Below are 27,148 nucleotides of genomic sequence, written 5' to 3'. Positions count from 1 at the left end.
GTTATGACTGCCATGAGAACTGGGCTCAGTCGGGCCACCACTGCAATCAGTGTGTTGCCACAGAGTGTGGAATCAAATAGTGCTTGTACATTCGTTCAGGCTTTTTAAGAAATTAAATGTGGAAAGGTGCTGTGCTAAACCTCTTGTTATCTTCAAAATGGCCCCCAGTTGCACAAGTGTTGCACTTGAATCTGACCAGATATCTATGTAGTACATTTTATTCCAGCTGCTTTTTTCTATCCACTGGTCGGGTGTAGGGTGAACAAGCTTAAGTACCTTTTGCAAGGATACTCTAAGGGTAGAGGGCTGGCCTTCCATTAACCCCTCAGTGGATGGAGTGTGAAAAATTGTCCAGATACACAACGAGCGACTAGGGCTGGGTATTGGTACATGATTCCTTTAAGGTATTACCCAATATCAGGCAGTATTAAGACGACGTAGTATCTGCATTTGATCCTTTTTACACCAGATAAGCAAACTTTCTGTTGCTGCCGTGTCCTGAGCGGCTCTCCTCCCTGCAAGTCTGCCCGGCAGTAGCAGCTAAAATCTGACACGGACCCATTAAACAGTCCCAACAAACTCATATACCGACTCCGAAACAGGCCAACTCCTTCGTTAAACCTGTTAGGCAACGTTAGCCATGTGATGCTAACAGTTATCCCTGTATCGCAGAGCTCACACTCCATCCCATACAGTCTGCTGTTTAGATGGGCACAGTGTATTGACAGAGTTGGCAGTTCAGCGTGCCAAGATGCCACCAACATGTTCAAAAGTATGGCTGTGCTACACGCCACTCCATTCATATTACAGGTACTGAGTGAAGTATCACTGTAAGGGTACGGGTATTGTCATTTTTTAAGCCACGTCCAGTTTGGTAAAAAAAATAGCGTTTACAGTAAAAACTAAACTTTTTCAACTTGTCATATGAATGACCACATTAACCTTCTCTTTATCACTTACATCACCACAAATACCATTGCTGGTAATCTGGCTACCACTACTGCTGCTGCTCCTATCTGGCTTCACGACCTAGATTAAAGGTTATTTGCTCAAGTCACAGAGGCAGCTCCTTCGGCTCGCCCTTGTTGGGTTTCCTTATCTGGGTTTGTCTGGACAAATCTTGGACACAAAGCGCCCATTTTGTGCTCCTCTCTGGAGATCCTGTTACAACGTTCCAGACACGACGCGGTCCACCAGCGGTGCCTCTGGGAGCATGGCGTTTTGGTGGGGCGGCGCGATTAGGTGCTTCCTCAACTTCAAGCATATGATACATGTGCACTCCTCTTACGTCTCCGAGGGCGCTTTTGTGCTGTGATGGGGTAAAATGATCGGAGAGGGGGGGGCAAATGATGTCATACTGCGAGAATTCAGATATAGCAGCCTCCCATCCCCGTTACCAACCAAAGAAAATATACGAGTGGATCAAACAGCGCCTCAGGATTCCCAAAAGTCAGTGCGCTGATTGCTATTATAATTGCATTATCCCTCAAGCACCTTCTGCCTGTTACTACTTGAGATATGACAGATAATTCTCATTGATTCACAACATGTTGCAAAATAATCCTGAATCAAAACATGAAATAAGTGATTTTTGGATTTAACGAAACAGTAAAACTTTTGGATACTGAGAAAAATAATAAGTTGTTACTTGTTCATGGTATTGATGGTAGTAACTACACCGATCCACCCAACAACACACATGCACGGTGAGTGTGTAGATACAGATGTCATGCCACAAGGTTGATCTAGTGGCCTTATTCCTCCTGTGCTCTAGAAGGACAAAGTACAACTAAGAGAGCGAGTGAGAGAGGCTGAGAGGAGGGAAAATGAGAGAGAAAAGAGTAGTGTTCGCTGACCTCATTCTGACAACAAGCCCGGGAAGAGCCTTTCCCTGGAACCGTTTCGCAATAGCACTGTTGTTTATACAGGTGGCGGGTGAGTCGAGCAAGATATGCAGAGAGCATGCATTTTGCAACACCTCATTATGAATACTAAACACATGCAGCATGTCAAATCACACAGACGCACACACACATACACAAGCGCTTCATCCCTCGTCCAGAGTGTAGCTTGAGTTTCGCTTTAGTTGTGACATTTGCACGGAATGCGTCATTTCATAGGCCGGGGCCAAATTCACCCTGTCTGTTTGAATTTCAAAGTCGAGTTCCTTTACGCGATCCAAGAGCTGTCAAACACTACTATCCTCGGGTAACGTCCAGTGAGTGCTCGCCTCCTGGAACGGAGGCCTCTGGTTGGCTCGTGTGTTTGGCTGCGGGGCCGTCTCCTGCAACAACATCCACTTGGCCAGAGTTCAACCCACGTGGAAGGCTACAATAGCCCAAAGGTGGCTGCCCAGACCATTGTTTATGCAACAGAGCACTACTGCCAGGTTAAAGGGAAAAGAGCAAGACAGTGGATAAATATGCAGAGCTCCTGCCTGTAACCGAGTTATGCTTTCTGTTAATCTGCCCTGTACAAATACAGCTTAAGAAGAAATTCTATTATTAAATTGCAGATTTTTTTACTCATGCGTGCAAGATTTTTTAAAGATTGTTTTTAGCATCCTAAAAAAAGCAGCAAATTAAAATACCCTTAATTCCGCTTCTTTGCACATTTTAAGTATTCTCAGTAAACGCAGATGATTACAGTTTAATTGAACATGTTGCTATGTAAGAATAATGCCGTTAATTAATATTATATTGGAGGTAATGACCTATGCTTTTAGATTGTGTTTGTTTCTAAAAGAAGTGGCGCAATGTTGCGGTGATACAAAATGGAAATCTGGCACGTTAACCAAAGCCATTTAACTTTAATGAAATCTTACCCAAACTTAATAGATTTTTTACGCTGTTATTTCTTTAACAATTGAAGCCTGAATACAAACCCATGCATAAGTTAATGTAGCGCCTATCTTATTTTCCCACTAACCAGCGAGGTGAACCAAATCCATTACATCTTAGAGAGAGGTGGAGGAAGAAAAAAAAGATCCACACACCAGCTGTTTGGTAAACATACCAAAGTAATTGTTCCAAATACCTTACTTTAACACAGATTAAATGCAATTAGAGGCTGTTTATCTAACCACAACAAGTCTCTCTGCCAAAAGAAAAACCTCTGTCATTGTTTCTAGCTCTTCTGCTCAGAGGCATTACAGCTGGGAATAGGAGGACTTGTTTCAAACGTAGCTTCCTTATGTACAGGAAGGAACTTTTATACACAAACAAAGCGTATGCTCACTGCATAGGGAGGCTATAAGGATGGAAAAAAACAGTTGCTTGGCTAAGGCAAAGGTCTTCTGAGGTGAATATGAGGAATTTAGGTCAGTGCAGCCGAGACATTTAACCAGCTCAAGCCGCTACAGCCTGGGTGGAAATAGCATGGGAGGCCAGGGAGAGGGAAATCAGTGCGTCACAGCTCCCGGCCCGTTTCCAGGCTCCCCCCCGATGCAAACAAGAGCCATAACTTCCCTAATGATCCCAGATCATGTACGCCTCGGACATATCCCGCCAATAGGGAGCACTTCCTCTTCACCTTCGACCTCAGAGTGGGTGTGCCTACCTTTGACTCTGTATGAAGTTCAGAACATGTAGGCTCGGCGCTAGTGCGGTGGGCTGAATAGTTGGCAAAAAAAACTCATCTATGAGGTTTTTAATGTCCCATTGTGAAACTTTAATCCAAGTATGTACAAAATCTTACCGCAACACTCCTAAAATCTGGGAAAATCCTATTCTAAGACCTGACAAATCTCTTAATATCTTCAATATTTGCCAAATCTTGATAATCTGACACTCTTCTTGCTTTCATTTCGGTCTCCCTGTCACACACAATTGCGCCGTGATTCAGGAGTCCGACACCACACACACTCACACACGCACACACACATTGTAAACAGTCTTTATTGAGACGTGAGTGCTTGTATAAACATAGCCGAGCCCTATTGAGGGTCCGGGGCTGGGTCGAACAATAAGAGGGGGAAAGTTGCTGGACGTTCCTCACAGACGGTGTGTACAAAATCCAATTATCAGAGCCACGGCATTAACATTCCAGCAGTCTGGCAGGTGACGGCTCCGTCTTTTCAGCCCCCCCCCCCCCACTCCACTCCTCCCCCCTACACCACCAGCATGGGATAGAGTCGCCCGGCAGCACCTCCACAATACACACACACACATGCAGCCCTCTTCAGCTCCCCCCTTCTAAGATCCCCCAAGTATTGAGACATATATAGAGGGAAGAAGGCAAAGAGTGGGGAGGCAGTTGGGGGGAGTAGTGGAGGGGTCCACCAGCGACACTAGTCTTTTCTTCAGGAGATCAGCGCGACCGGCCTAGCAGGCAGTATCAGTCAATGGGGCATTCTTCTCCTCTCTGTCTCTGGGTGAGAATATGTTGATCGCTGATAACGTTGCTTTGATTGCCATAATAGGGAAACCACTTTTTGTTTTGAGCGTTTTGCCTCCAAACAGTGTGCGCTTTGTCAGCCCTGGGTGATGTTCGTGGCATACAAGATGCTGATTAAAAAAAGGTTTAACGGTAAAACAAAAACATTGTTGTTGTTCTTGGCTACAGGGAGAGTTGATAATGGATTAAAATAAAGTCTGCGGGCCCCTCAGCGACAAAACCAACGCAGCTAACCCCAAGTTTAACCCTGCATTCACTGAAAAAACTTACAACACTAACAATTTAGACTTAATTCTCTGTCTTATTTAATTATACCCTCTAACTCCTGTAATTAGCCTCTTTACCCTTCTTTCAGCATTAAACCCTCTGGTATCATGAAGCAGGCCTTCATGCATCATTAACAGTTGTTCTTCACTTTACATACAGTACATGTGGTGTACGTGATAGGGTGCATGTGATATGCAACGCCTCTGCCTGGTGTCCTGCTCTGTACCCTTGTCAGGTCCTATATATAAACGTACATCTGGCCCCCATTCTGCTCTTTCCATCATGTCATCTCACAGAGAGGGCTGTAAGAGATACACACAGTACAGAACATTATGGTACAGCAGGGCTGGAACAAATTATTATTTTCATTATGGATTGATTATTTTTGACTTATTGTGGGATTTTTTTAGTCCACAAAATAAAAAAAGGAAAAAAATGTCCACTGTAAATTCCCAGAGCCCATGAGGATGACTTAAAATTGCTTGTTTTGACCCCAAAAAAAAAGGCAAAAACCCAAACAGAGCTAAACAATATAGTGATATTATCTCAATATCATGATAGGAGACTAGATACCATCTTAGCTTTTGGATAATGTGATCTAAATGTTGTCTTTTCCTGGTTTTAAGGGCTGCATTACAGTAGAGTGATGTAATTTCCTGAACTTGCCTGACCGTTCTATTATTTGCCTTTACATACTTAGTCATTATATTCACATTAGTGATGATTAAAAATCATCATCATCACCAATAGTCACCCCTAAACTATCATTGCAATATCAATACAAAGGTACTTGGTTAAAAATATTGTGATAAATATATATCTATCTATAAACATTTGGAAAACTCTCGACAATTTATCGGCTACTGAAACTAAACTGAACTTTCTTGTCGATCAACTGGAGGATTCATCAGCTAATCTCATCAGCGCTATAGTACAGTACAGTACATGATCCCTGCAGATTCCTTAAGCCCTGTCACCAAACACCCCGAGCAGGGATTAAGTTAAGAGTTCAAAGTGTGTGAGTGTGTGTGTGTGTGTGTGTGTGTGTGTGTGTGTGTGTGTGTGTGTGAGCATATATAGGTTAGTTTGAGAGAGAAATGGTCGGGAATGCCAACAATTATCATGAGCATTTGTGAAAGTTTTGATGTTTCATGTTAATTGTAATCAAAGAATAAAAGTACATTTTTTGCTACCTTTTTTTTAACAGAGCGTTTTAAGAAGCGCCTCTTGACAGTTTTGTGCTTTCACTCCAATTTTGGTTTCACCTGCTCTCTTTTCATGGCTAATAGTAACAAAGAACTTTACTTTGCCCCCCAACAAAACTCCTTTTTGCCTCTATCCGCCCCCCCTCTCTGTGTTTCACTGTCCTCTGCGGTGAGATGTTAGTCAAGTGTCTTGTGGCTTTCTCCACCCTCACCAGAAGGCCTGCGCGCGGTTAATTATTCTTGGATGGCGGATGAAAAAAGTGAGTTCTTTCTTCTTCTTCTTTTTTTTTTTTTCATTAGCTCAGCAGCGGTTTCCCATTCATAACAGTTGGCACTGGTTTCGCGCTGCCTGCCAGAGATCACACCCCAACCATTTTCATTTTCCTTCATCCATTTGTTTCATTCATGTCATAGATTTGGCAGGGGCCTGCATCGTTTTCCTGATGGCCGTCGACCCTTCAACACCCTTCTTTTGAGTCTCAAACTCCCGTTTGTGGCTTTGTTTTTGCAGCAGAGGGAGGGAAATGTGGAAACAACAATTCACACTGGTTTGCATCCAAGTGAATTTGTCCTGAAAATTACAGTATTTCAGTTTTGGAATTATTATTCGTAATCTAAAACTTAAATGAAGATGCTTTAGCGAGGCCATGTAAAGCACTGCTGACATGTTCTTGGATGAGGAGAACGACTTCACACATCGAAACTTTTTTTGGGAAAGTGGATGAATATTTGTGTATGCGAGTAGCAGTGTTGGGAAAAATCCAAAGTTAAAAAGAACCATTAAGTAAGTGTGGGCTAACATCCCCCCGCCTTCGTAGTATATTATCCTATAAGACTGCGGAGGTAGTGAATGCACTGTGTAAAGCACTCTCCCCCCCACACTTTAAGTGCATTACACAGTGCATTCAGCTATCTGAGGCCCAAAGAAACAGCAGTTTATCATCATACAACTACTGGAAATATGCCCACTGACAGGAAAGCTATATCACACACACATACACACACATTACTCCCACCCACCAGTTCAGCAAGCACTTTGCTAAATCTATCAAGTGCAGCTGCGTGCATGTGTTTTAATACACGTGAGTTCATATGTGCATGTGAGCATCCGAGTCCAAACCCTCTGAGGGCTGCAACCCAATCCCAGAGAACACCAAAGTGTCAAATAAAACCCAGGCTATTTAGCGTCGGGAACCATGCATTCCCAACATGGAAACAAACAAGATGGCTACCGTGTCTCCAACCCAAGCATGCCTTGCGGTTGTTCACCGGCTCCCATCTGAATGGAGTTACAGGCTGGCTAACAGGAGTGCAGAGGAGAAGAGTCTCCTGGGGCAGTTGGCTCGGCAAGCGGGACCAGAGGATGGCTGCACCGTGGATTAGGGCCCCACAGTGGTCCATTGTTAATTGGGCGCCATGTGTGAAAGCTACAGAGAGATTAGTTTGTACAGCTGCTGCCATTTGTCATAACTGCCCTTAACAAGACACACATGGCAACCCAAGTTACAGCCAGAGGTTCTACAGAAAAAGGGGAGAAAAATGTCTGGTGTGCGTCTAATAGTTTGTGAAACAGACCTGCATAAGCAGATGAAGATGTTCCTGGGAAACACCGAGCAGACTCAGCTGGGATCCCATAAGAGTTGATGAGTTAGACCATTACTCATTTAGCCATCTGTAGGTCAACTAGGGTCATTATCATAACTGCTCAAAAAGCTATGTTAAGCCAGTAGGAATCCCAGACCGCAGGTTGCAAACAATTCTGTGAAAACAATCAGCGATTACATCACAGCCCTCAAATTAGGCAGGTCTGTGTTTTATTAGACAGGCAACAGAGATAACATGAGGGCTAGTGTCTGTTAGAGCCTGGTGACCTCTTGTTAGCCAAATTTCCTTGCTAATGCAGGCTACACAGTGAGGTTTAAGAGTGGGATGGTGGAGTAGAGTTATTTTTTGGTAAGAATCCACAGTGTAATTGTGGGTTGTAGGTCTGCGCACATGTTGGAGGCCTAATTACAATCTTGACTTAGTAAATCCGGAACAAGCTTTTAAAGCACCCTCACTTTCAGTTTCAGCCGGCAGATGCTGGAGCACTGTTGTTATTGAGGAGTTGTGGTCCACTGAATCTAAATGCAGTCTTTCAAGCTGAAGTGCAGGTGAGCAATAATATGTTCATAGTTTTCTGCATGTATACGGGCATGTGAGTGTGAACATGTGTCCCCATGCGTGCGTTTTTTGTGTCTGCATATAAAATTTTGGAAGGCTTTTCTGAAAGTCCATGCAGAAACTACCAGCTGGAGCCTTGTTCCAGTGGAGAGAGCGAGACAATTTTGGAGTCAGATCATATAAGCTTTTAGAAGGCTCCATGGTAACAAGCCCTGTTGTTCCCTAGTAAAAATAACGGGCTTCATTAACCATCTTGTTAGTGCTGCAGCGGGCTTTAATCACAGGGTCCAGACAGCACTGGACTAGCTTTTTCCTAACACAAATAGTTGCACAGTGGCAATTTCATTATTACTAAACCCTTAGACTCAGTGTTTAAGGTTTAAGTTTTAGGTGATTTCATTTGACCACGCTTCTGTACAACAAGTCAGAATACCAGAGTGCTGAAGAAATGAATCCTAAAACCTGGACATGAGTTAGCATTTTAGCAGTCCTGGTTCCCTCATCTCAAAGTCAGTGGGTTTTTTGAATGGGTTTTGGGTTAGGTGCCTGAAATAACATCCCTGGTCATAGGGATACTTTGTTGATTTTCAACCAGCTTTGTATCAAAACAGTGCGGGTAGTGTGAGTAAATGAACTGTGGTAAACTTCCCTCCATCTAACCAGTGCCTGGATATCCCTCCCTCAGGCTGTACTTCCGCATTTTCGTAATGCCAGCCACCGCAGACACAAAGAGTATAGAAGCAGGTTGAGAGACAGACCCGCACCTAAATCTCCCTCTCTCTCTCAATCTCTCAAACTCGGATTGAAATCCAATTAAATGGTAAAACTAGGGAGTGCTGAACATATATAAATCGAGATTATGTTACTGTATTGCCGATTTAATAATATAATAATAGTATATTTAATAATATAATTTTTTCAGAAACATATTTTAGTGCCCTGTTTAGCTGTAATAGCGAGAGTTATGAACAGGAAGTTCACACTGTTTCCTGCACAGGCCAATAAAACTGAGATCAAACGGTAAAACTAGGCAGCGTTGATCAAATATACACCAAGATTCTGTTACCACATTGCCTATTTCACATTTTAGCTTAACAATTAACTGCTATACAAGATCGACTGTTGTCAGCCGGCTGCCTTTGTGTCAAACCCACAAGTTTTCTTGGTCATTTCTTGGTCTGGTCGCAATGCATTTTGGTAGTTGTAGGTTTTCTACCTCTTGAGCAAAAGCAAATGCCGCAGTCCTTTTTTCTGTTTTCTCTGGTCACGTAGAACTGATTTCAAAAGTATTTATGTCTTTCTACTGCATTGACAGCACAGCTTTATGAAAAGACCCTATTTCTAGCAGTGAAATACTTCTTTAATACAAGCTTAAAAGACTTCCATGTTTTGTTCTACAACATAAGTAAGTAAATATCCCACTCGTAAATACTGTAGGCTTTACGTGTCTTAAAAAACACAGCTGCTAATAAGTGGCAAAATTAGACTACAGAGCGTCATCATGGCGAATACAGCTTAACAGCCTTGTTGTGGTGATGATGTTAAAGTCATGCCACCGTGGTGTGATTCTTTTATAGCTTAATGTTAGATTTTAATTTCTGGCGATTGCATTTATGCTTCAAAAATCACAGAAGTGGTGTTCATTTGTAAAGATTACCTAGCTGAACAAAAGGTGTAAATATCATAAACTTTTCTGCGATAATCCGAAACCCAATGGGAAAACCCCACTGGCTTATTGTGGAGAAAACCTGGGTGATAACTTCCATGCCTACAAAATCATCCCTGCAGCACTCTATAACCAGCAGCAGCAATCAAAGGTTAGCCACTGTCAGAAATACTAGTTGCTAACAACTAATTACAAGGTATTTTTGCACATACAATCACCGTAGCAACAAGTCTATAGATAGACTTTGGACAGTACTGTGTGTATGTCTGATTTAAGAAGACAGAGTGTGACATAACTGATGTGAGGGTTAGTGAGGTTCCTCCAACTTTCCAAGTTAGAAATCCAACTTCACTTTGTATTATTGTTGAAATTTTCCGACCGGAAACTTGCCAAATTGCCAAATTCCCAGTGCAAGTGAAACACAACATAAGTTGCTCACATATTTATGTGGAAATCTCTAAAGAAACGTGTGGGAAAGGTGTATTTCTTTCCCTTTCATTCACTGTTTGTTGTTTTAATGACTTGATGTAAAGAGGCACTATGTAAACCAGCTCTGTCTGTCACAATGGAGGAAGTAACTCTGTAGAAAATCTGTAACACCTGCTGGTTAGGTGATCCTGAGATATGAGATTTTCATGTTGTTCCTGCCAACAAGGTGTCCATATTTCCTCTCCTCCTGTCATCCCTCTATATGGCTCGCTTTAATCACATACAGCCCCACTGCTCAAACATGCTGCCTGTCATAAAAGACTGCATGTTTATGTAAGTGCTAAAAATGTAAATGACTTATTTTCCCACTCTCCTTGCCTTCTCTGCCTGTTCTATAACTTTTCTTACTGTATGGGTCGATAAAAACAAACAACCATACTGGGGGTTGTATTGTTTATTACATTAACTATATGGCTCTTCTGTTGATCAAGAGTTAGTTTCTAAAATTGGGAGCTTTTTTGAGAAGTGAACCTGACATATGTGAGGGAGGAGTGGAAGCTCTTTTGGCTCGCTTTGACAACTCAATGGGGCGCTGATGAATCCGTCCCAAGCAGGCCATTCCCAAGCCCCAGACACCATATCCCCTCTTTGACCTGCTGCACTGACATTAGAAAGAAATCCTCTGGGGGATTCGCCCCACCACCCCAAACAGCAACACGCCCACCCAAAAGTACATTTTGCCCAGCACTGCTATGGCGGGCCTTTCTTTTTCTGTCCCGCTCAGGTCTTGTCGAGCCGTCACAGTGATGGGCTGTACTGTACCGCCAGACAAAAGAAGAGACAACCATCACTCTGGGCCGCTGATCGGCCCTGTCTGGACTGAAAAGACTTTGATGGGGCAAAGCAGGGTGGGGGGAGCTGCACAGAGAAGTTAGTGTCTCCTGGGCAACCACTCTGATTGTCTGCCCCTGCCCAAAGTTCCCCATCACACCCCACCTACTACCCCTTCCCATTTTTTCTTCCCTTCATTGGTTGTTCACAAGGCTCCTTCCTGGGTGAAGGGGACTGGCTTTTGCATGAAAGTCTCAGTCTGGTACTTGAGGGTTCTTTTCTCCTGGTTGACTTCAAAAAACGGGAGGTCAACAAACATCTTCACAGGAATCCTCCTCTCTGAGCCTTCTCAGCCATCTTTCCACTACAGACTCTGCTGTCTAGCATGCCCACTTCAGCAGATGGGACAACAGCAAGTTTTTGCTAGTGCGATGGTAAAAAAGAGAGCAACTGGATGGAGAAACTCAGGCAACAGGGAGGGCCTGCTTTGTAAGGCAGGACAGTGAGGTACAGTGTAGTGCCTGGGATAGGGGGTGAATGTACCCATTTGTCTTCATTTGGGAGGACCGGCAGACAGGGTGGGGGTGGGGAATCTATCCGGGAGGAGTGGGAGGTGCCGGTCCTCCAGTCAAGTGGCCTCGGGGGGATTTGAAATGCATTTGGGGTCCTCCACGAAAGCCTGGGAAAGTGTGGAGAAGCTGAGATCTTAACCATAGACTAATGACACAAACTGCAGTCCTTAACCAAGTGCAGCCACAAACACAAAATTAAGTCTCCTGCTGAAATACACAAGAAAAGCCTTTTCAGCACAATGCCCGTGCCTTAGAATGCCAAAGAAAGGCCTTGTCCCATTTTTTTTGACAGATGCAACAGCGTAAACTGTGACACAAGCAAATTAAACACACTGTAGCACAGCAAAGGAGGGGAGTTGTAAATTTAGTTGAGAAAGAAGGCATCCACATTTCTCAGTGGCCTCTGCTCCGAGTTGCCTTGTTTCCATGGAGATTTATGTACACATGGCACACAAAAGAGGGCCAAGGAGGTAACACGGCCTGTTTAAGCCTTGAGGTATTTGCTTGAGCAAAACCCCGCTGCTAATAACACAAGCTTCATACTGAGCCAGGCAACCTGGCTGCACTGCACCCAGGTTCATGTTTGAGAAAGAGCAGGAGGGGGAAAGAGGCAGAGGGGAGTCAGATGGGGATCACAAACGACCAAAGATCTGGGCGAGGGAGTGAAGCCATTAAGAGAGAAAGAAAGTGAGCGAGAGGGAAAGAAAGGAAGAAAGAAGCAAGCAAGAAAGAAAGACTGCAAAACATAAATAGCTCCCGGGTTAAGAGAAAAAGGATCGGGAGGACATTTAGTGGGAAGCGGAAATCAATAAGGCAAGCGGTGAAGCTGGGAGGGAGTTCTAAGTGGATTAGATTGAGAGAATGTGTTCGATAGGTTATGGCTCTGACAGAGAGGTAGCCAGACACCGCAGGCTCTATTGCATACTAATAAGGAAGCCAGAATGGAAGCTGAGCACAGGGTTGTGCAGTTCAATCTGAAGAGTTTTTCTATATGGCTCTGGAGTCATCGGTTAAGGTTTTTCCCAGGAGTTGTATTTTACGGTCTTGCTGATTTTGTTCTGAATGTTCACTGTTAAAATTCATGTCCCAGAATAAAATTCCACTCAACTTCCAAAAGAACCAGTCCTGAGACTTCTTCCAGTTCCATTTCACCAGGAAAACTTAAAATTAAACACAGCTGAATAACCTGACTTTACCCAAAGAAAGGAAGACAAACAGTAGTGTCCTTAACGCTGTCTGCTTACAACAACTTTTGTTTCACACTTCTGGCAGGAACCCAGCCACCCTCTCTCTGGCCAAGAGCCTGGGCCTGGGACAGCTGTCATGGTCGGAGTCTTGGGCTTGAAGGAGAGCCAGGGAGTGAGAAAAGAAAAGAGACTGGGACAGAGAAGGAGTGAGAGAGTCATTTGGCCGGGCAGTGTGCCGCAGGGGTGATTCCTGATGGCAGAGGAGGATAAGGGGATGAGGGGAGGGAGGGATGGATGTTGTGCTTAGTCACAGACCTCCACTGTGACCCAGAAGGTCAGGCCTCCGCACTGGCCGCCTGACCAAAGCCTCTGAGGCAGCCGGGCGGAAAACAAGATGCAAGCAGCTACCCCATGCAGTGTGCTGGAGAGGCAATGGCCAGTCTTGGAGATGGGGAACAGCCAGACTACCAGCCTGAGGGATTGGGGAGAGGGGGTGAGGAGGTGTGGGGAGTCAGTGGTACCTACTCCCCCTCACTTAGGCCAGTGAACCAAGAGACCACCAGCCAGACCAGAAGCAGTGGCGGGGGAGTGGAGACAAACAGTTGCCAAGAGGCCACCGGTGATCTCGCGACCGCCGCGGTTTGACCCCGATTGAGGAGGTCAACAAGGGGGGCTTAGGGAGCAGCTCCCCTCGCCTCCTCCCCTGACCACCACCAACCCCCCCTGGGCAAAAAGTCTTCCTCCTCCACGTGCCCTGGGCCCACAACAGCGCGTTTTCACTGATCTGTTTTGCTCAATTAAACTTCAGAGGACACCCTGCCACATCTCTTTGAAAAGGTCATGACCCCGGGGGCAGAGGTTAAGTCTGCCGCTCGTAAAACAAGGTCTCCATTAACATGGCAGCATGTATTCAGAGGTAATCCATCCATTTCCACAAACTATCATGACCGTGTGAAAAAAAAGTTACGTTACTGCATGTGTGTGTGTGTGGGGGGGGGGGGGAGTCAAGGTAATGATGTTTTATGGCCGTGTTAACTTTCAGCACCAGAGTAATGGGAAAACTGCTTGACCTTGACTTCTTTAGTCTCCCATTGGACTACCTCAGCAAATCCTCTTCTGTCTGCTTAGAGGGCGATGACAACTTTTAAAATACTCTTCGCAATAATTTCTAATATCGACTATCATCCCTACTTTATTCCTCTTGAGTACAGCTTGCTGAATTCATTTATAATTAATTCAGACATCATTTCTACAAGATTTTCCAAGATTCCTCCAAATTCCTGAATTGGTTTGCTTGTTTATCTTTATCACATATTTTTCAAATCATTTTATTTCCATATTTAAGTAATTGCAGACATGTGTACTACGAAAAAGACATTTAAAAATGCAGAGCTGAGAGCCTTCAGAGGCTATTTAACTACATTCCTGTATTTGTTGCGGAAATAGTGATGCGCAGCTTAACAAAGCCAAATACAAACGAGGCCTACAGTATCCTAACGTGTCCTAACATGACCATTATCTGCATGCCTTGTTACAACTATTCCATCAAGCTGTCAAACTGGATATGCAAAATATGAATCCAGGTGGGGAGAGGCGATGATTCAAAGAAGAAGAAAAAAAAAGGCACTTGTTTTATCAGATAACGATAAAACAGTGCATTGGAGTACAACAGCAGTGTATGTGTGTGTGTGTGTGTGTGTGTGTGTGTGTGTGTGTGTGTGTGTGCATGTGTGTGTGTGTGTGTGTGTGTGTGAGTGTGTGTGTGTGTGAGAAGCCAGGGCCCTGTATTGAACACGGCCTGCCAGTTGGCACAATGGATGCCACAACCCCCACTCCCAGCCCCCCAGCCTACTTCCCAGCGGGCATTCATCTGGGCATGCACATGGGTGCTACAGCCCTGCCTGGCTAAACGCGTCTGTGCCCCAGAACAAGGGGGCTGAGTGCCCTCTCTAAATTCACCCAGCACACTCGCTGCCAACCCGTCGACCTTTCTCAGGCAGCAACCCACCAGAATCAAAAACAAATACACTCTGAGCTTATTGATTTTTGCCACAAATAAAAAATAACTGGAAAAAACACTGTTGTGGAAATAACGGCAGCATATTTTTTTGTTATCCAATCACACAACACAGCAGAAGCGAGCCGCTGCCAGGTAGCAGGACAGAGAGAACAATATTAAAAGCACAGTCCGGACCCATTTTTTTTTCCTCTAGCAGTTCGCACAAATACCAGATTCTGTTTCAGACACAGCCGTTTGCTAGTTTCTTTGTGTTTGATTGTATGTTTGTTTGTTTCGTGCAGTTGCAGCAGAACAAAGGCGAGCGGCTTCCATTCTGCCACTGTCAAAAAACTTTCCAACATGCCCACTGCATTGCGGATGCCAACCAACGAATCAAAGGCATGCTGCAAGCAGACAAAGAGGGTTTGATGCCAACCTCCAAACCTCTAACAACCATTACTGGTGATTTGCCTGCCTCCCTGGCACAGTGCAAAACAAAATGGCGCCGCACCACACGCTACCACAATATGGCTGCATTGTCTGGAGATGGGCACTGCTTGGTAACTTGAAGAAAAGGGAAAAGGCGCTTTCGCTTGCAAAAACGAAAAAGGAAAAAAAAAAAAAAAAAAAAGCATGGCCGTCTCTGTGATCCCGCTAAAAGAATGCTATTTTGTATTTGCCAAAGTTTCAACCTTCAGAAATTTTGAGGACAACGGTAAATAACCGCTCTGATCCGCAATGCGATGCTGAATCAACGTCAATTTATTCTCTGGCGAAAGAGAACATTATGTTCACCGCTTATTTCAAACACTCAAATGAAGCTTCTTGCCAATAATTTTGCTTTCCCTCTGTAGCGGACACATTTTCCTGAAATAAAAGCTGATGAAATACCATCCATAATGTACAATGCAGGCACTACTTTATTGTTTAAACATATGAAAACAGCACTAAAGAGCCGTTCTCAACTTGGTACCGAACAGTTAAAAATGCAGCAGATGCAAACTAGAGAAGCGGCGGCATCCTACAAAAGACACAAAAGAGGGTCTGATGCCAACCCCGGTGCCAGTGGCAACCATTATTGTCTCTGTGCTGTGCCTTCTGCTTTCCCTGGCACTTATCAAACACAAAATGGCGCTCAGGGTTTGATGATAATGAGCTAGCTATACCACCATTTCTCCCTCAATAGCAAAGTATTGGTGGTTATTCGGTGGTGCTGCAGTAGATTTAATACAAGGGAATTTCAACAGGGAATACTATAGGGGGGATTCCTATGGGGTCGACAGATAAAGGGAGGAAGTTCACTGTGAGGGACATGAATGACTGAAATGTAAGTATGTGCTTTAAAAACCTTATTTTTCGCTCATTTTTAAAGAGTTTTAAATCCTGCAACAACTAGAAATTATGGAGCTGGTGTCCAAAAAAGAATAAAAATAACACTGATTAGAAAATCTATTTAAGCAATATTTTCTGTTGAACTTGTACATCATTTGTCCTTAATTATTTTCTCCACTTCTCCTTTAACATTTTGTAAAATATTAGATCTAACTGTGCAAAAAATGACTATTTGTTTCTTCCAATTACAGTTTGGAAGGGGCTACTCTCAAAAATTATGTCTTTTTGCAAATGTTTCATATTTAAAAATGTGCCACAGTCTTTGAGTTGTGTATCAATGTGAAAAAATAAATAAGAATAATTCAGTTCTGAAAAATAAAATGCTTTTAACACATCCATTCAAAAAAAAACAAAAATTGTGCATGTCTAAACCTATTACAATACCTGGCACCCCCCCCTCCCCCCAACCTCTTACTTAAAATGCACGATCCAGTGTTCATATCAAGCACATCGCTGTGTCCGCAAAAGGCTTGCATAGAAAACAAACCAGCTTTTGGGGAATTTAGAAAAGGCAGATTTCAGCACAGACACGTTCACACACACGATTTAGAACAGACACGGTGTCTTATATTTACTGAGATGCATTGCAAATATTAAAAGGGCCTACTCACGTTTGCTCTTATGTTCGATGCTAAGCTGTAAAGTGACTTAAAAGCAGCATTACATTTATTAATATGATAATTACCTTTTTAAATTTTTATTTAAAACAAAACAGCTTTAATGTGATTTCTGACTGGAAACAGAAAAGTTTTAAAATTACATAATTTTACATTATATAATAGAGACTACGGGGACGAAGGAAGGGTTTTTTTTAATACAGAAAGGACAGTTTAAAAAAAATAAATAAATAAATAAAAAAATGCTGTTAATACACACCACAACTGTAACAGCAGGAGCTTTAAAAGAATATTGTGTTACAGATTCATAAACTCAGTACTGGAAATATGAATTCATTTTAATTTAACCAGTCTATACAGCAACTTTCCACATTCTTCACTACTTCATATCCACATAAACAGAATAGGTGTATAGAGTGTGTGTGCAATTTTACAAGCCTATGTGTGTGTGTGTGTGTGTGTGTGTGTGTGTGTGTGTGTGTCCACATGATAGAAACTGACTAATAACTGAACATGAGTGGGAGCTGCTGCTGGAGTACAGCAGAGCAAAGACACATTTAAAACATGTTCTACATTTAATATTGATTACAGTTTGTTACTCTGTTTAGTTATGACTCATACTCGAGCCATATAAAAATGTACAGTATGCTGCACATATACAGCACTGGCTATCAAGTTGCTCATGTTTATTTGTCTGGCGAATGTCGTGGTGATTTCAGCCAGTCTGAGCGAGACTGCCAAAAAGTAACACATGTGACCCCTGACCTTGCCAAGCCATCATTCACACATGCGCGTTAGCTCACACACGCAGTGAAACAAACACACACAGTATGAGCTTGAACCTACCTTGGTCCTGGACATAGTATGCTAGAAACAAGTCCAGCTCCTTGACCGATACTGTTATGTGGTGTGGCTGGACACAAAGTGCTGGGTTGGTGCAATGTGGAGACTTGACGAGGCGTTCGCCGTCTGTACTTTCCAGAGGGATGCCTTTGAAGAGGATGACCATCACCAGGTCCAGACGCCAAACTTTGTCGGCCTGCCGCAAACAGTCGATCCGGCGGATCTTGCCCTTCTGGTCCGGGTTGGATAGCACACAGCACGGGTGCTTCTTGCCCGTCACGCTGAGGACGAAGTCCTCCCGGTACTCCTGCCGAATGTCCTTACGCAGCTTGGCCAGCAGCCTGGATGCCCATTTCTGCTTAACCTCGGGCTTCTCGCTCAGAAGCTCGTCCTTCACCGCGCGCTCCTCGTCCTTGGACATCCGCTTCTCGTGCTTCTTGAAGTACTTGCGTTTTCTGGCCTGGAGGTTGAACCACGTGTAGGCGATGGCACGGACGTGAGGAAGAAGTGCCTCAATGAAGGGATGAAATTCATCCTGGAGCATCCAAGGGACACAGCGAGGAGAGAGAAGAACAAGAATGTAATCAGAAACTCATGTCATTAAACATTGAGAGGAAATATGGGTTTAGTCAGCTACTAATCTCAGGCAGAAGGGAAGTCAGACCACAAACAAACAATTCCTCATAATCAATCACATAATATCTTATTGGCAGTTACAACAGTGTTGAGGCGAGAAGTTTCCCTTCACATAACAATGCCGGTTTTACCATGCTAGATGGATCTAGGCGTACAGCAGGTATGACAAGGACATTCCACTGTTTATATCAACTGCCAGCACTACAATAGCACCGAGCCTGGTGACTGAATGCACTCTCCGCTCTCATTTCCCGAGCATGCTCTGAGCGGGACTCCTGTGCTACTGCTACAGGGAGCATGCGCCCCTCACAGTTGTATTTCTCTTATCAAACTATCTGCATTCCAACGTGAACTTATCCTACGTTCACGAAGGATGGAGGATAAGATGGAGGGCCAAGTGGGGCGCAGTCACAAAATAGGAAGGAGAATCCCCTTTTCTCCTGGCACATGCAAACAGCTTCGTATACGGGCTTGCACGCTCAAAATGCATTAAAAACACAAGCAGAGGAGAAAGGCAACGTATCAAACACAGCAATTGTGTGAGAGGTATTTGCAAAGGTTGAATTAGGACTCCTTTATAAGTAGATGCCAAAGCGTTGAGGTTAACACGTGGAATGACACTTGCCCAGCTTCATTCCAAAAACCTGAGTCAGTGATATTAAAATCATGGCCTACTCTTAAGATTTCCATCTCTCTTTAAATTTAAAAATATTCTGTTGAAACATATTCTTCCAAAATATGATCACAGACTCAGATTATTATTAGTAAAAGTATTTTTAAAACTAAATTTACTTTTTCAAATGTATTCAGTCTAAGTTTTCTGTATATGCTGCATTAGTACACTTTAAACCACATTCATTTTAATTCTAAAATTGAACAATTGCAGCAGATATGAGCCAAAAAAGAAAACTTTTCAATCATTTGACAGAATTTCTCTTGATCCCTACAATTAAAAAAATGCTAAATACCAACATCTCTACAGCAATTCCCTGGCCTACAGACTTCTACATCACTCACACTCCAGTAAGTCTAAAACAAATTATAATAATCTCTTAATGCTTGTTTTCTGCAGGTGAAGGAATGTACAGGACAGCGTGGATGATTTAGGAGTCATCCGAAATTACAGCAGCTGCGAGTGACAAGTGGAAGTATTAACTTATCTGTGTTTTAGGTCATTAAAATGTCAAATTTAATAAGTATAAGCGGCCCCTTTTGAGCAGGCGTTTGAAGAGTTAAACCGCATATTGTTCTTTTTGTAGGCAGCCAGGCAGGCAAGACTATAGGAAACCACAGAAATCCACTCCCTATCTGCGCTCTGCCGCTGGTGCTCCTCTGAGAAGCCACATTTCTGGTCTGCGCTTTCGGGCCAATAAAACTCTGCTCCAGTACAGTAATGTCAAATTATACTCATTTATTATACAGTGTGAATAAACATTTAATTCTCCACAGATTGAGTTTTGAAATGTATTTTATTTACTGTGGACATTACATCTGTGTATAGTCTTTTAGAGAGGTAAAAAATAAATGAAATAAATTGAGAACTCCTTTAAATGTCATCCTCTCACTATAATGTCGCCAATTAAACTGACAAAAGTAAGCAGTAAATGCTAGTAAATGTGCTCGGAAGCAACTGTTTCTGAAATCCTTTTCGCTCCTGGTTTCCTGTTCAAAAACACTTTATATATTCCGTTATTATTTTTTTTGTCAACCAGGCTAAAGCCAAATGCTGTAAAGATAAATGACTTGGCCAGGGCCTGTGCAGTGCACTTCAGCTGGGGCCATAAAAGCACAATCCTCTTAAGTACAAACTAAACCACATCTCAGTCAATCACTTACTTATGCCAAGTAAAATATAAACAGTAAAACTGAGTCAGCCAAAAACAGTCAGCTACTCTGTCCAACCGCTGAATCAACCTTATCACGCGTTTGATCTTCCTGCAGTGAAAGTGGCTTTATCTTCTTCCAACTTCACTTCCCTAAAGTATAGGGGTTTTGCTCTAAATAAAAATATACACGTGGAAAAAAATACAAACACAGCTCAAGCAAGGATGGGAGGTGTGTGTGTGTGTGTGTGTGTCTGTGGGGGGGGGGGGGGGGGGGGGGTTACAGGAGGACGCAAATAACCTAATTAACCCTGAGAGAAAATGAACATACCTGCAGCAATTACACAGGACGATTAAAAATGACAGTCTTGGAATGCTATCATAAAAATCATCTTTACGCACAACTTTACGCACACAAAGAGCGCATGGAGACTGACACTTCCAGGACTTTTTTAAGTGCCTACAGGACTATTGAATGATTTTTCGATAGGGCTTTCGCTAGAATATAACATCTCTTATGTAAAAGTCGCCATAATTGTGGCACAAACACGTGCAGTTTGATTTAAGAGCGTAAATTCTGGTTACTTCTATCGCTGTATTTTCACACACAAGGCACAACTTCATTGCTTGTTATGAATTATGAAAGTATTTCCCAAAGCAGAGCTGAAATCCTTACGCATGCACACAACTTCAATCCCCTGGCCACCCTCTGTTAACAATCCTATCACAGATATGCAAATCATAGCAATTAAATGTGAATAAAAAAGACACAAATACCTGAGTTAGACAAATCGGAGAATACATGACGAGACGGCTACACGAAAAGTGAATGTACTTGGACTGATTCCTCTGATCACTTTATCGCGCCATTCTTGGACCGATGTGCACCATGCAAGACTGTGGAGCAGCTATCCGCGTAAAACAACGAGATTATCCTAGAACATCCATGGATTTTTTTTGCGATCCAAAAAAAAGATTGTCGTCTCCGCAGAAAGAAAAAAAGGGTGCAGGTATTTATGCAGATTTTTTTTGTTGTAAAGTTGACATGCACGGTAAGCACTTGCAGATTGTACTCGTAGAGCCGGTGCTGGGTACTCCTCTGTACTACACGGGCTCTGTGCGCGTCTCGTTGCTGTGATATCTCGTTCATAAAAGCATTGTGGGAAGCTTCAGATGGCGCCGAGTGTGTGATGTTCACCCCTTGCTTTCACCAAACTTGATATGACATCGACCGGTGCACCTTCGGTCCTGCGCGATCCCAGCAAATCAGACCCAACTTTTTTCTTTTTTTTTCACCCACGTAATTATACAGTCACACTCCTCCTCCTCCTCCTCCTCCTCCAAACACACAACCTCTATCCTCCATCCAGCACCTTCTTCTCCTCCTAGGCTATCTGAAAACACAACTTACAATGCATTTGCCCCCTCACTCCTGTACATTTTTTTTTTTTTTTTTTGCTTTGGTTGCTTCAGGGGACTTTGGACACCACAGCCTCGGTCACACAGAAACGGAAAAGGAGACATTTCCCCTCCTTTACCCACGAGCTCCGTGTCAACAACACACTCTTTTCTCCACTTCAGTGTGTCTGGTTCAGGAAAAACAAAGTTTGGGGCTTTTTAGTTTGTCCGTCACATTGTGGCAAAGAAACAGACAGCTTATTAGCCTTAAAATGTTCTGGAAAAGTCCCTTAAATATACCATGATAACATTAACAGTTACACTAATATAAAAGATAAGGTAAAATTACTAAAATATATTTATAAATTGCCTTTGAAAGACCCCAAACTAAATATATTAATTCATAAAATGTGTTGTTGACAGCAGTATTAGCTTGTAATGCTAAATAAAGGTACCTAGCTTACATTTTTTACGTCACAATTAGCTTATAAAGGGATTTTTGCATACAAATATTTTTAAAAATGGCTTTAAATAGTGGGCTGAATATTTTTACCTGAATATATTTTAATAAACAGTCATGACTAAGCTGTGTGTGTGGTTACAGTGTGGCTTTAATGTTGAAAGCACTGGAAGTTACTTTGTTGCTGTAAAGTGTGTGTGTATGTGTGTGTGTCGTACAGAGCTGTCAACGGTCCACATAGAGTTCATTTGCCAAATTAAGGGGAATGGGATGTTAACATAGGCTGCCCGTGCCAAGTTTAGTACAATTTTGGCCCGATCGTGCCAGTGTTGTGGTCCGTGTTAAGTTAACCCACTTCTCCACATTTCTCTACCGTCGCGAGGACAGGACAGTGTTATAAAAAAACGCTATCACAAATGGTATCATCACAACATTTGAAAGCAATAATAATCCATGTTCACGTACCATTGCACTGTACTGCATGGATTAATATGGAATCCTGGAGCCTGGTTGAAAACACACAAGCCGGTAGCTTCACATTTCTCACGTTCAACTTTGTGCTTTGGAGGCTTTTTCTCTTGCGGTGCTCGTTAAAAAAAAAAAAAAGTCAACACCGGAAGACAATTCTTTGCAGATAGCGGTGAAGAGAAGTTGGGAGCACCTCGCGTTTTTTTCTCTTTTTTTTCTTGTCTTCCTTCCTTTTCAAGCCTTACTTTTTTGGATCGGTTTTTGGGGTTGTTCAGTGAAGTTGAACGTGATCCAGAAGAGGCTGAGTTTGTCGGCACTGGGCTGGTCTCCGCCTTCACTTTCACTGTCTGCCTCACTGCCGCCCTCCGGCTCTCAGCAGCAACCAACAAGTCGGATATAATGGGAACAGGACGACTTCCGGTTTGACTTTTCAAAATAAAACTCATATCTACAGGAAACTGAGCAATATCTCTTTTAGTTTATATTTTTATGCGAAACATGAATACAATACCAGTTTGTACCAGTTTTTGTGTAATCAATAGAGACATTTATTCAAACATATTTTTTATGGCACTTTATAAAAGCATGCCACTGTCCAATGCAAACCATGTATATAGAAAACCAATTGTTTTAGCTTCATGACAGCCTTTTGTATAGGTTTTAGAGGAAAGGGGGTGCCCATTACAAAGTCTGAACCCACAAAAAAGCCTTAAGTTTATGTCAAAACCTAAAAATAACATAAGCAAAAATGTTGATACCCAGTGGTTTCCAGTCAATAACCAGTGGTTTCCAGTCAAGGTAGTATGGAAGCGTATTGCTGCCACACCAGGAAAAAAAATAATGGGTCAGTATTACGTTATAATGTGAAAAGTTTACTGTTCTAACAAGAAGTTTTTCACATTTTAACAATATATTTTCACATTATTACAACATATTTTCACGTTAAAACGTGACACCTTAAATTGTAAAAACCTGAAAAGTTTGACATTATAGCATGAAACTTTTCACGTTTTTACAACTTAAGTTATCACGTTTTAACGTGAAAATATGTTGTAATAATGTGAAAATATATTGTTATGTGAAAAACTTCTTGTTCCTACAATATATGTTATAACGTGAAACTTTTCACGTTTCTACATTATACGTTATAATGTGAAACTTTTCACATTCCTACAATATACGTTATAACGTGAAATTTTTCACATTTTTGCAATATAAATTATCATGCTATAACATGAAACTTTTCATGTTTTTACAATATAAATTATCATGTTATAACATGAAACTATATTGTTATAACATGAAAATATATTGTTATAGTGTGAAAAACTTCTTGTTAGAACAATAAACTTTTCACGTTATAACGTAATATTGCTTTGTTATTTTTTTCCTGATGTGGCAGCAATATGCTTCCATAAGGTAGCGATAGATAGGTAGATAGATAGATAGATAGATAGATAGATAGATAGATAGATAGATAGATAGATCGATCGATCGATCGTACTTTATTGATCCCAAACTGGAAAATTCTTGTGTTACATCAGCAAATTATCAAACAGTATGTGGACAGTAATATACATGTAAATATGAGGAGACAAAAACAGATCAAAATAAAATATATGAGTTTATGGTAATATAAAATTAATACAAAAATAAGTAGTAGGCTACTAAAATTAACAGGAATGAAATCAAAAAAGAATAGCAAGTACACAACACAGTGAGAACTGAGGTAGAGGTTGTAAAAAAATGAGCAGAATAGCTAACAAGTGCACAATTAGTTATGACCAGCAGTGCAAACAAAAAGGCAGTAATCATAATATGTAGTGGGGCGCACCATAATCCCCCACTCCCACCCACAAAAAATATTTAACTAAAGCCAAACCGCAAATGAATAAATAAATAAATAAATTTGTATATAATGAAATGTATATATATATATATATATATATATATATATATAAATAAAAAATGAGTTGCTGTGACAAGCAACGTTGCACCGCCATCCAAAATAATCATTAGCAAATGTAACAATAATCATAAATAAACTTAATAAATTGTCTTATTACTCCTGCTGGTTCTAATATTGTGGTGTACTGCCATTCATTTTGTCCACGTGGTGCCCTATCGAGAGACCACCCTTGGCAGATTTGGTCCCTGGTCCCCCTCAGCAGTGTTGACTCTGTCTACGGCCATGGTTCCAGTGGATAGCATAACTTAATTGTTTTGTAATGTTATACAAGGTTATAATAGCTTTAAGGGTAGTAGCTTAATTAAAGGCACAATAACCCTCTGTTATACCAAAACACATACATTTTTTAACCACAAGACGAGTCAAATTCTACCTCTTATTTTGAAAGTACAAACTTCCCATTTCCATGGTATCATCTACCTGTTTCTTTAGAGCTTGACACAGCTCAGTTTTGTATTAGTGTTTGCATTCTCGCCTCTCATTGGCCAGAAGCAGTGGCCCCGGGACTCTTTACCCTGGGCCCCTCACTTCCGCTCCTCTGACGTGCTGTTTTGGGGCTTGACAGAGCCGCTGCTGGGCAGTCGGCCTGAATAGCGATGTGGTCAGTGACTGATGGTGGAAATCACAACAGTGCAGTAATTACTGCTCTACAACGTGCAGTGATGGAAATGAGATTATGATTATTATGATGATAATGATGATGATGGTAATTATTATTATTAGGCTATTATTGTCATTATTCTGTAGTTATGAGAGATATCATCCACACGTCTAGCAGTATTAATATACATTTTACAAGTTAGCTCAGACTTACACATGTGTGAGTGATGAAGGCATTTTTTTTAAGGAATTACTGTGAATTATTGTGATTTTGAAATACCATGATCTGTTTACTATCCCTTTATTATGTTACATTTACACCTACACTTAACCATCATAAAATAAAATAGTAATTGCCTCAATCAATAAAAAATCAACAACAAAAAAGGCACTAAAGTTGGTCCTATTATAGTGATAAAATTGTAATATAACAGCATTCTAATTAAGTAATAAGAAGAATAATGGTAGTGTACTAGTAGGCTAACAGCAGCAGTTAGTAGTGCTGTATAGTCGTAATGGAATATGTTGCCAGTGCACTTGACTGATCTAAAAAGGATAACCTTCACACTATTACACTACACCAGCATAATCACAGTGAAAAATATGATTATGTGACTTGAATGTGGAGTCTGACAATAGATTTTACTGCTCTCTGATCCCTGTTATCATGACATTAACACAGCATTCACACCACCTAAAAGTGTCAGAGCTGTTTAGTATCCTCATCACACACACACACACACACACACACACACACACACACACCCTTAGTGATTAGTTGTGATTCACGTCCAAAAAATAATTATGCTAAGAGCATTCAGTTGCAGAGGAAATGGCTATAAATTGCTGATCAATGATCGTTTCAAGGCTAAGTTAGGTAAGATATTGTTGGTGCTTCAATGGCAGCCTTGAAGCAAAGCTATTTGCCGGGCTGAGGCAGAATACATCTCGTCCTTCTGACTATTATGTCTTTAAAAACACTCCTCCAGAGCCCTGCTGAAAGGAAATTTCAAGCACACTCAAAATATTTGGGAATGCATTGCTATACCTACACATTATCTAGTTTTTTTTTCCCAAGTGTGTTTTACTTTGAAATTCAGTGCATTTGAATTTTAATTTGTTAATGGCTGAGACAGCAAGAGAGGATAGATCATTATCACATGTCCTGACACCATACTCTCTCTGCCTCCATTTACCCAGCGTTATATCATGCCAGGCTGCTGGTGCACATGGCACATGAGCCTTCACTAATACATCCCTCGGAATGTGGACCTACCGCCCTCATGTGGCTACAGACATAACTGCTAGCTACTGGTTTGGGTCCCACTGGAGAATTAAACCAGGTCCTGTGTAGCTCTAATATTAAAATGTAGAGACATTTCGGGGATATTGTGTATCATATGTTTATATGAAAATTTCCTTTCATTACTATTGCGATCATTATGACTATTAATTGTTACTCATGTCAGCATGTGTTTGCCTGTTTTATGTATTGTGGAGATGTGTGTGGGTGTGTGTATGTATTGTATTTGTGTAATGGTACTTGTTTGGGGGAATCAGTCAACATGCTAATGGCAATTCTAAAACTGTGGCCTTAAAAAAAATAGGTGACACTATAGCATTTTAAAGCACAGGCATACAGAAGAGACACAAAATGTAGTCTCTATTTCTCTATTTAAAGCATATTTCTGAGCCAAATTTGAAAATATTAAAACCCTTGTGTTAACAAAATGCTAATATCATGTTGAGTACAAATATTCATAGCAGGAAAAGCAGGTGTTAATAACATTAGACAAATAATGGTGTTTTGTTCAAGTGTCCCAGTAAGCCCAGTAAGTGGCGGATGTTCCTATAGGTGACACAAGTGGTCGCCTACAGGTGTAGTAGGGGTACCACCTCTCGTACTGAGTGTGTGTGGAGCACATACCTTATTCTTTTATTATTTATTCATTGCTGTTTGTTAGCTAAGTTGTTTACTTGTGTTGATTTCTCATTATTTGTTGTTCTTGTTTGTAATAAGCAAGGGAATGGGAGGGGGAGGCTTGCCTAGGGCGTCGAATGTGCTCGTGCTGGTACTGAGCATGCACGATACCAGTGCCTTTTTACACGGTCAGGAGGTGATGTACCAGTGCTGTTACTGAAGGGACCACCTGTGTCCTCTTTTTATTATATTCATACGCATTTAATGTAACAAACCAATTCCAAAGTAAAGGCTGCTGCTGCTGATA

The 27,148-nt window shown here is 41.8% G+C and overlaps 1 protein-coding gene across 8 annotated transcripts in view; it reads right to left on the bottom strand.

The window, feature by feature from the left end:
• Positions 1-22,692, bottom strand: part of LOC117245767 (nuclear factor 1 B-type-like) — a 65,943-nt gene extending 43,251 nt beyond the window's left edge. For 4 of the 8 annotated variants that reach the window (XM_033609248.2, XM_078164820.1, XM_033609249.2 and 1 more), the window contains exons 1-2: positions 22,349-22,692; positions 17,570-18,101 (exon numbers count right to left, since the gene is read on the bottom strand). In XM_033609248.2, the coding sequence (XP_033465139.1) occupies positions 17,570-18,101; positions 22,349-22,366 (550 nt within the window). In that variant the 5' untranslated portion in view covers positions 22,367-22,692. Of the gene's footprint in view, positions 1-17,569; positions 18,102-20,802; positions 21,262-22,348 lie in introns of those variants that run through there. The other 4 variants (XM_033609247.2, XM_033609253.2, XM_033609255.2 and 1 more) reach the window with 1 other exon arrangement.
• Positions 22,693-27,148: the final 4,456 nt, after the last annotated feature.

This window comes from Epinephelus lanceolatus, chromosome 22, assembly GCF_041903045.1.
Source record: "Epinephelus lanceolatus isolate andai-2023 chromosome 22, ASM4190304v1, whole genome shotgun sequence".
Lineage (NCBI taxonomy): Eukaryota > Metazoa > Chordata > Actinopteri > Perciformes > Serranidae > Epinephelus > Epinephelus lanceolatus.
Note: the sequence above shows the minus strand (reverse complement) of the source record. Positions and strands in the feature narration are given on the sequence as shown.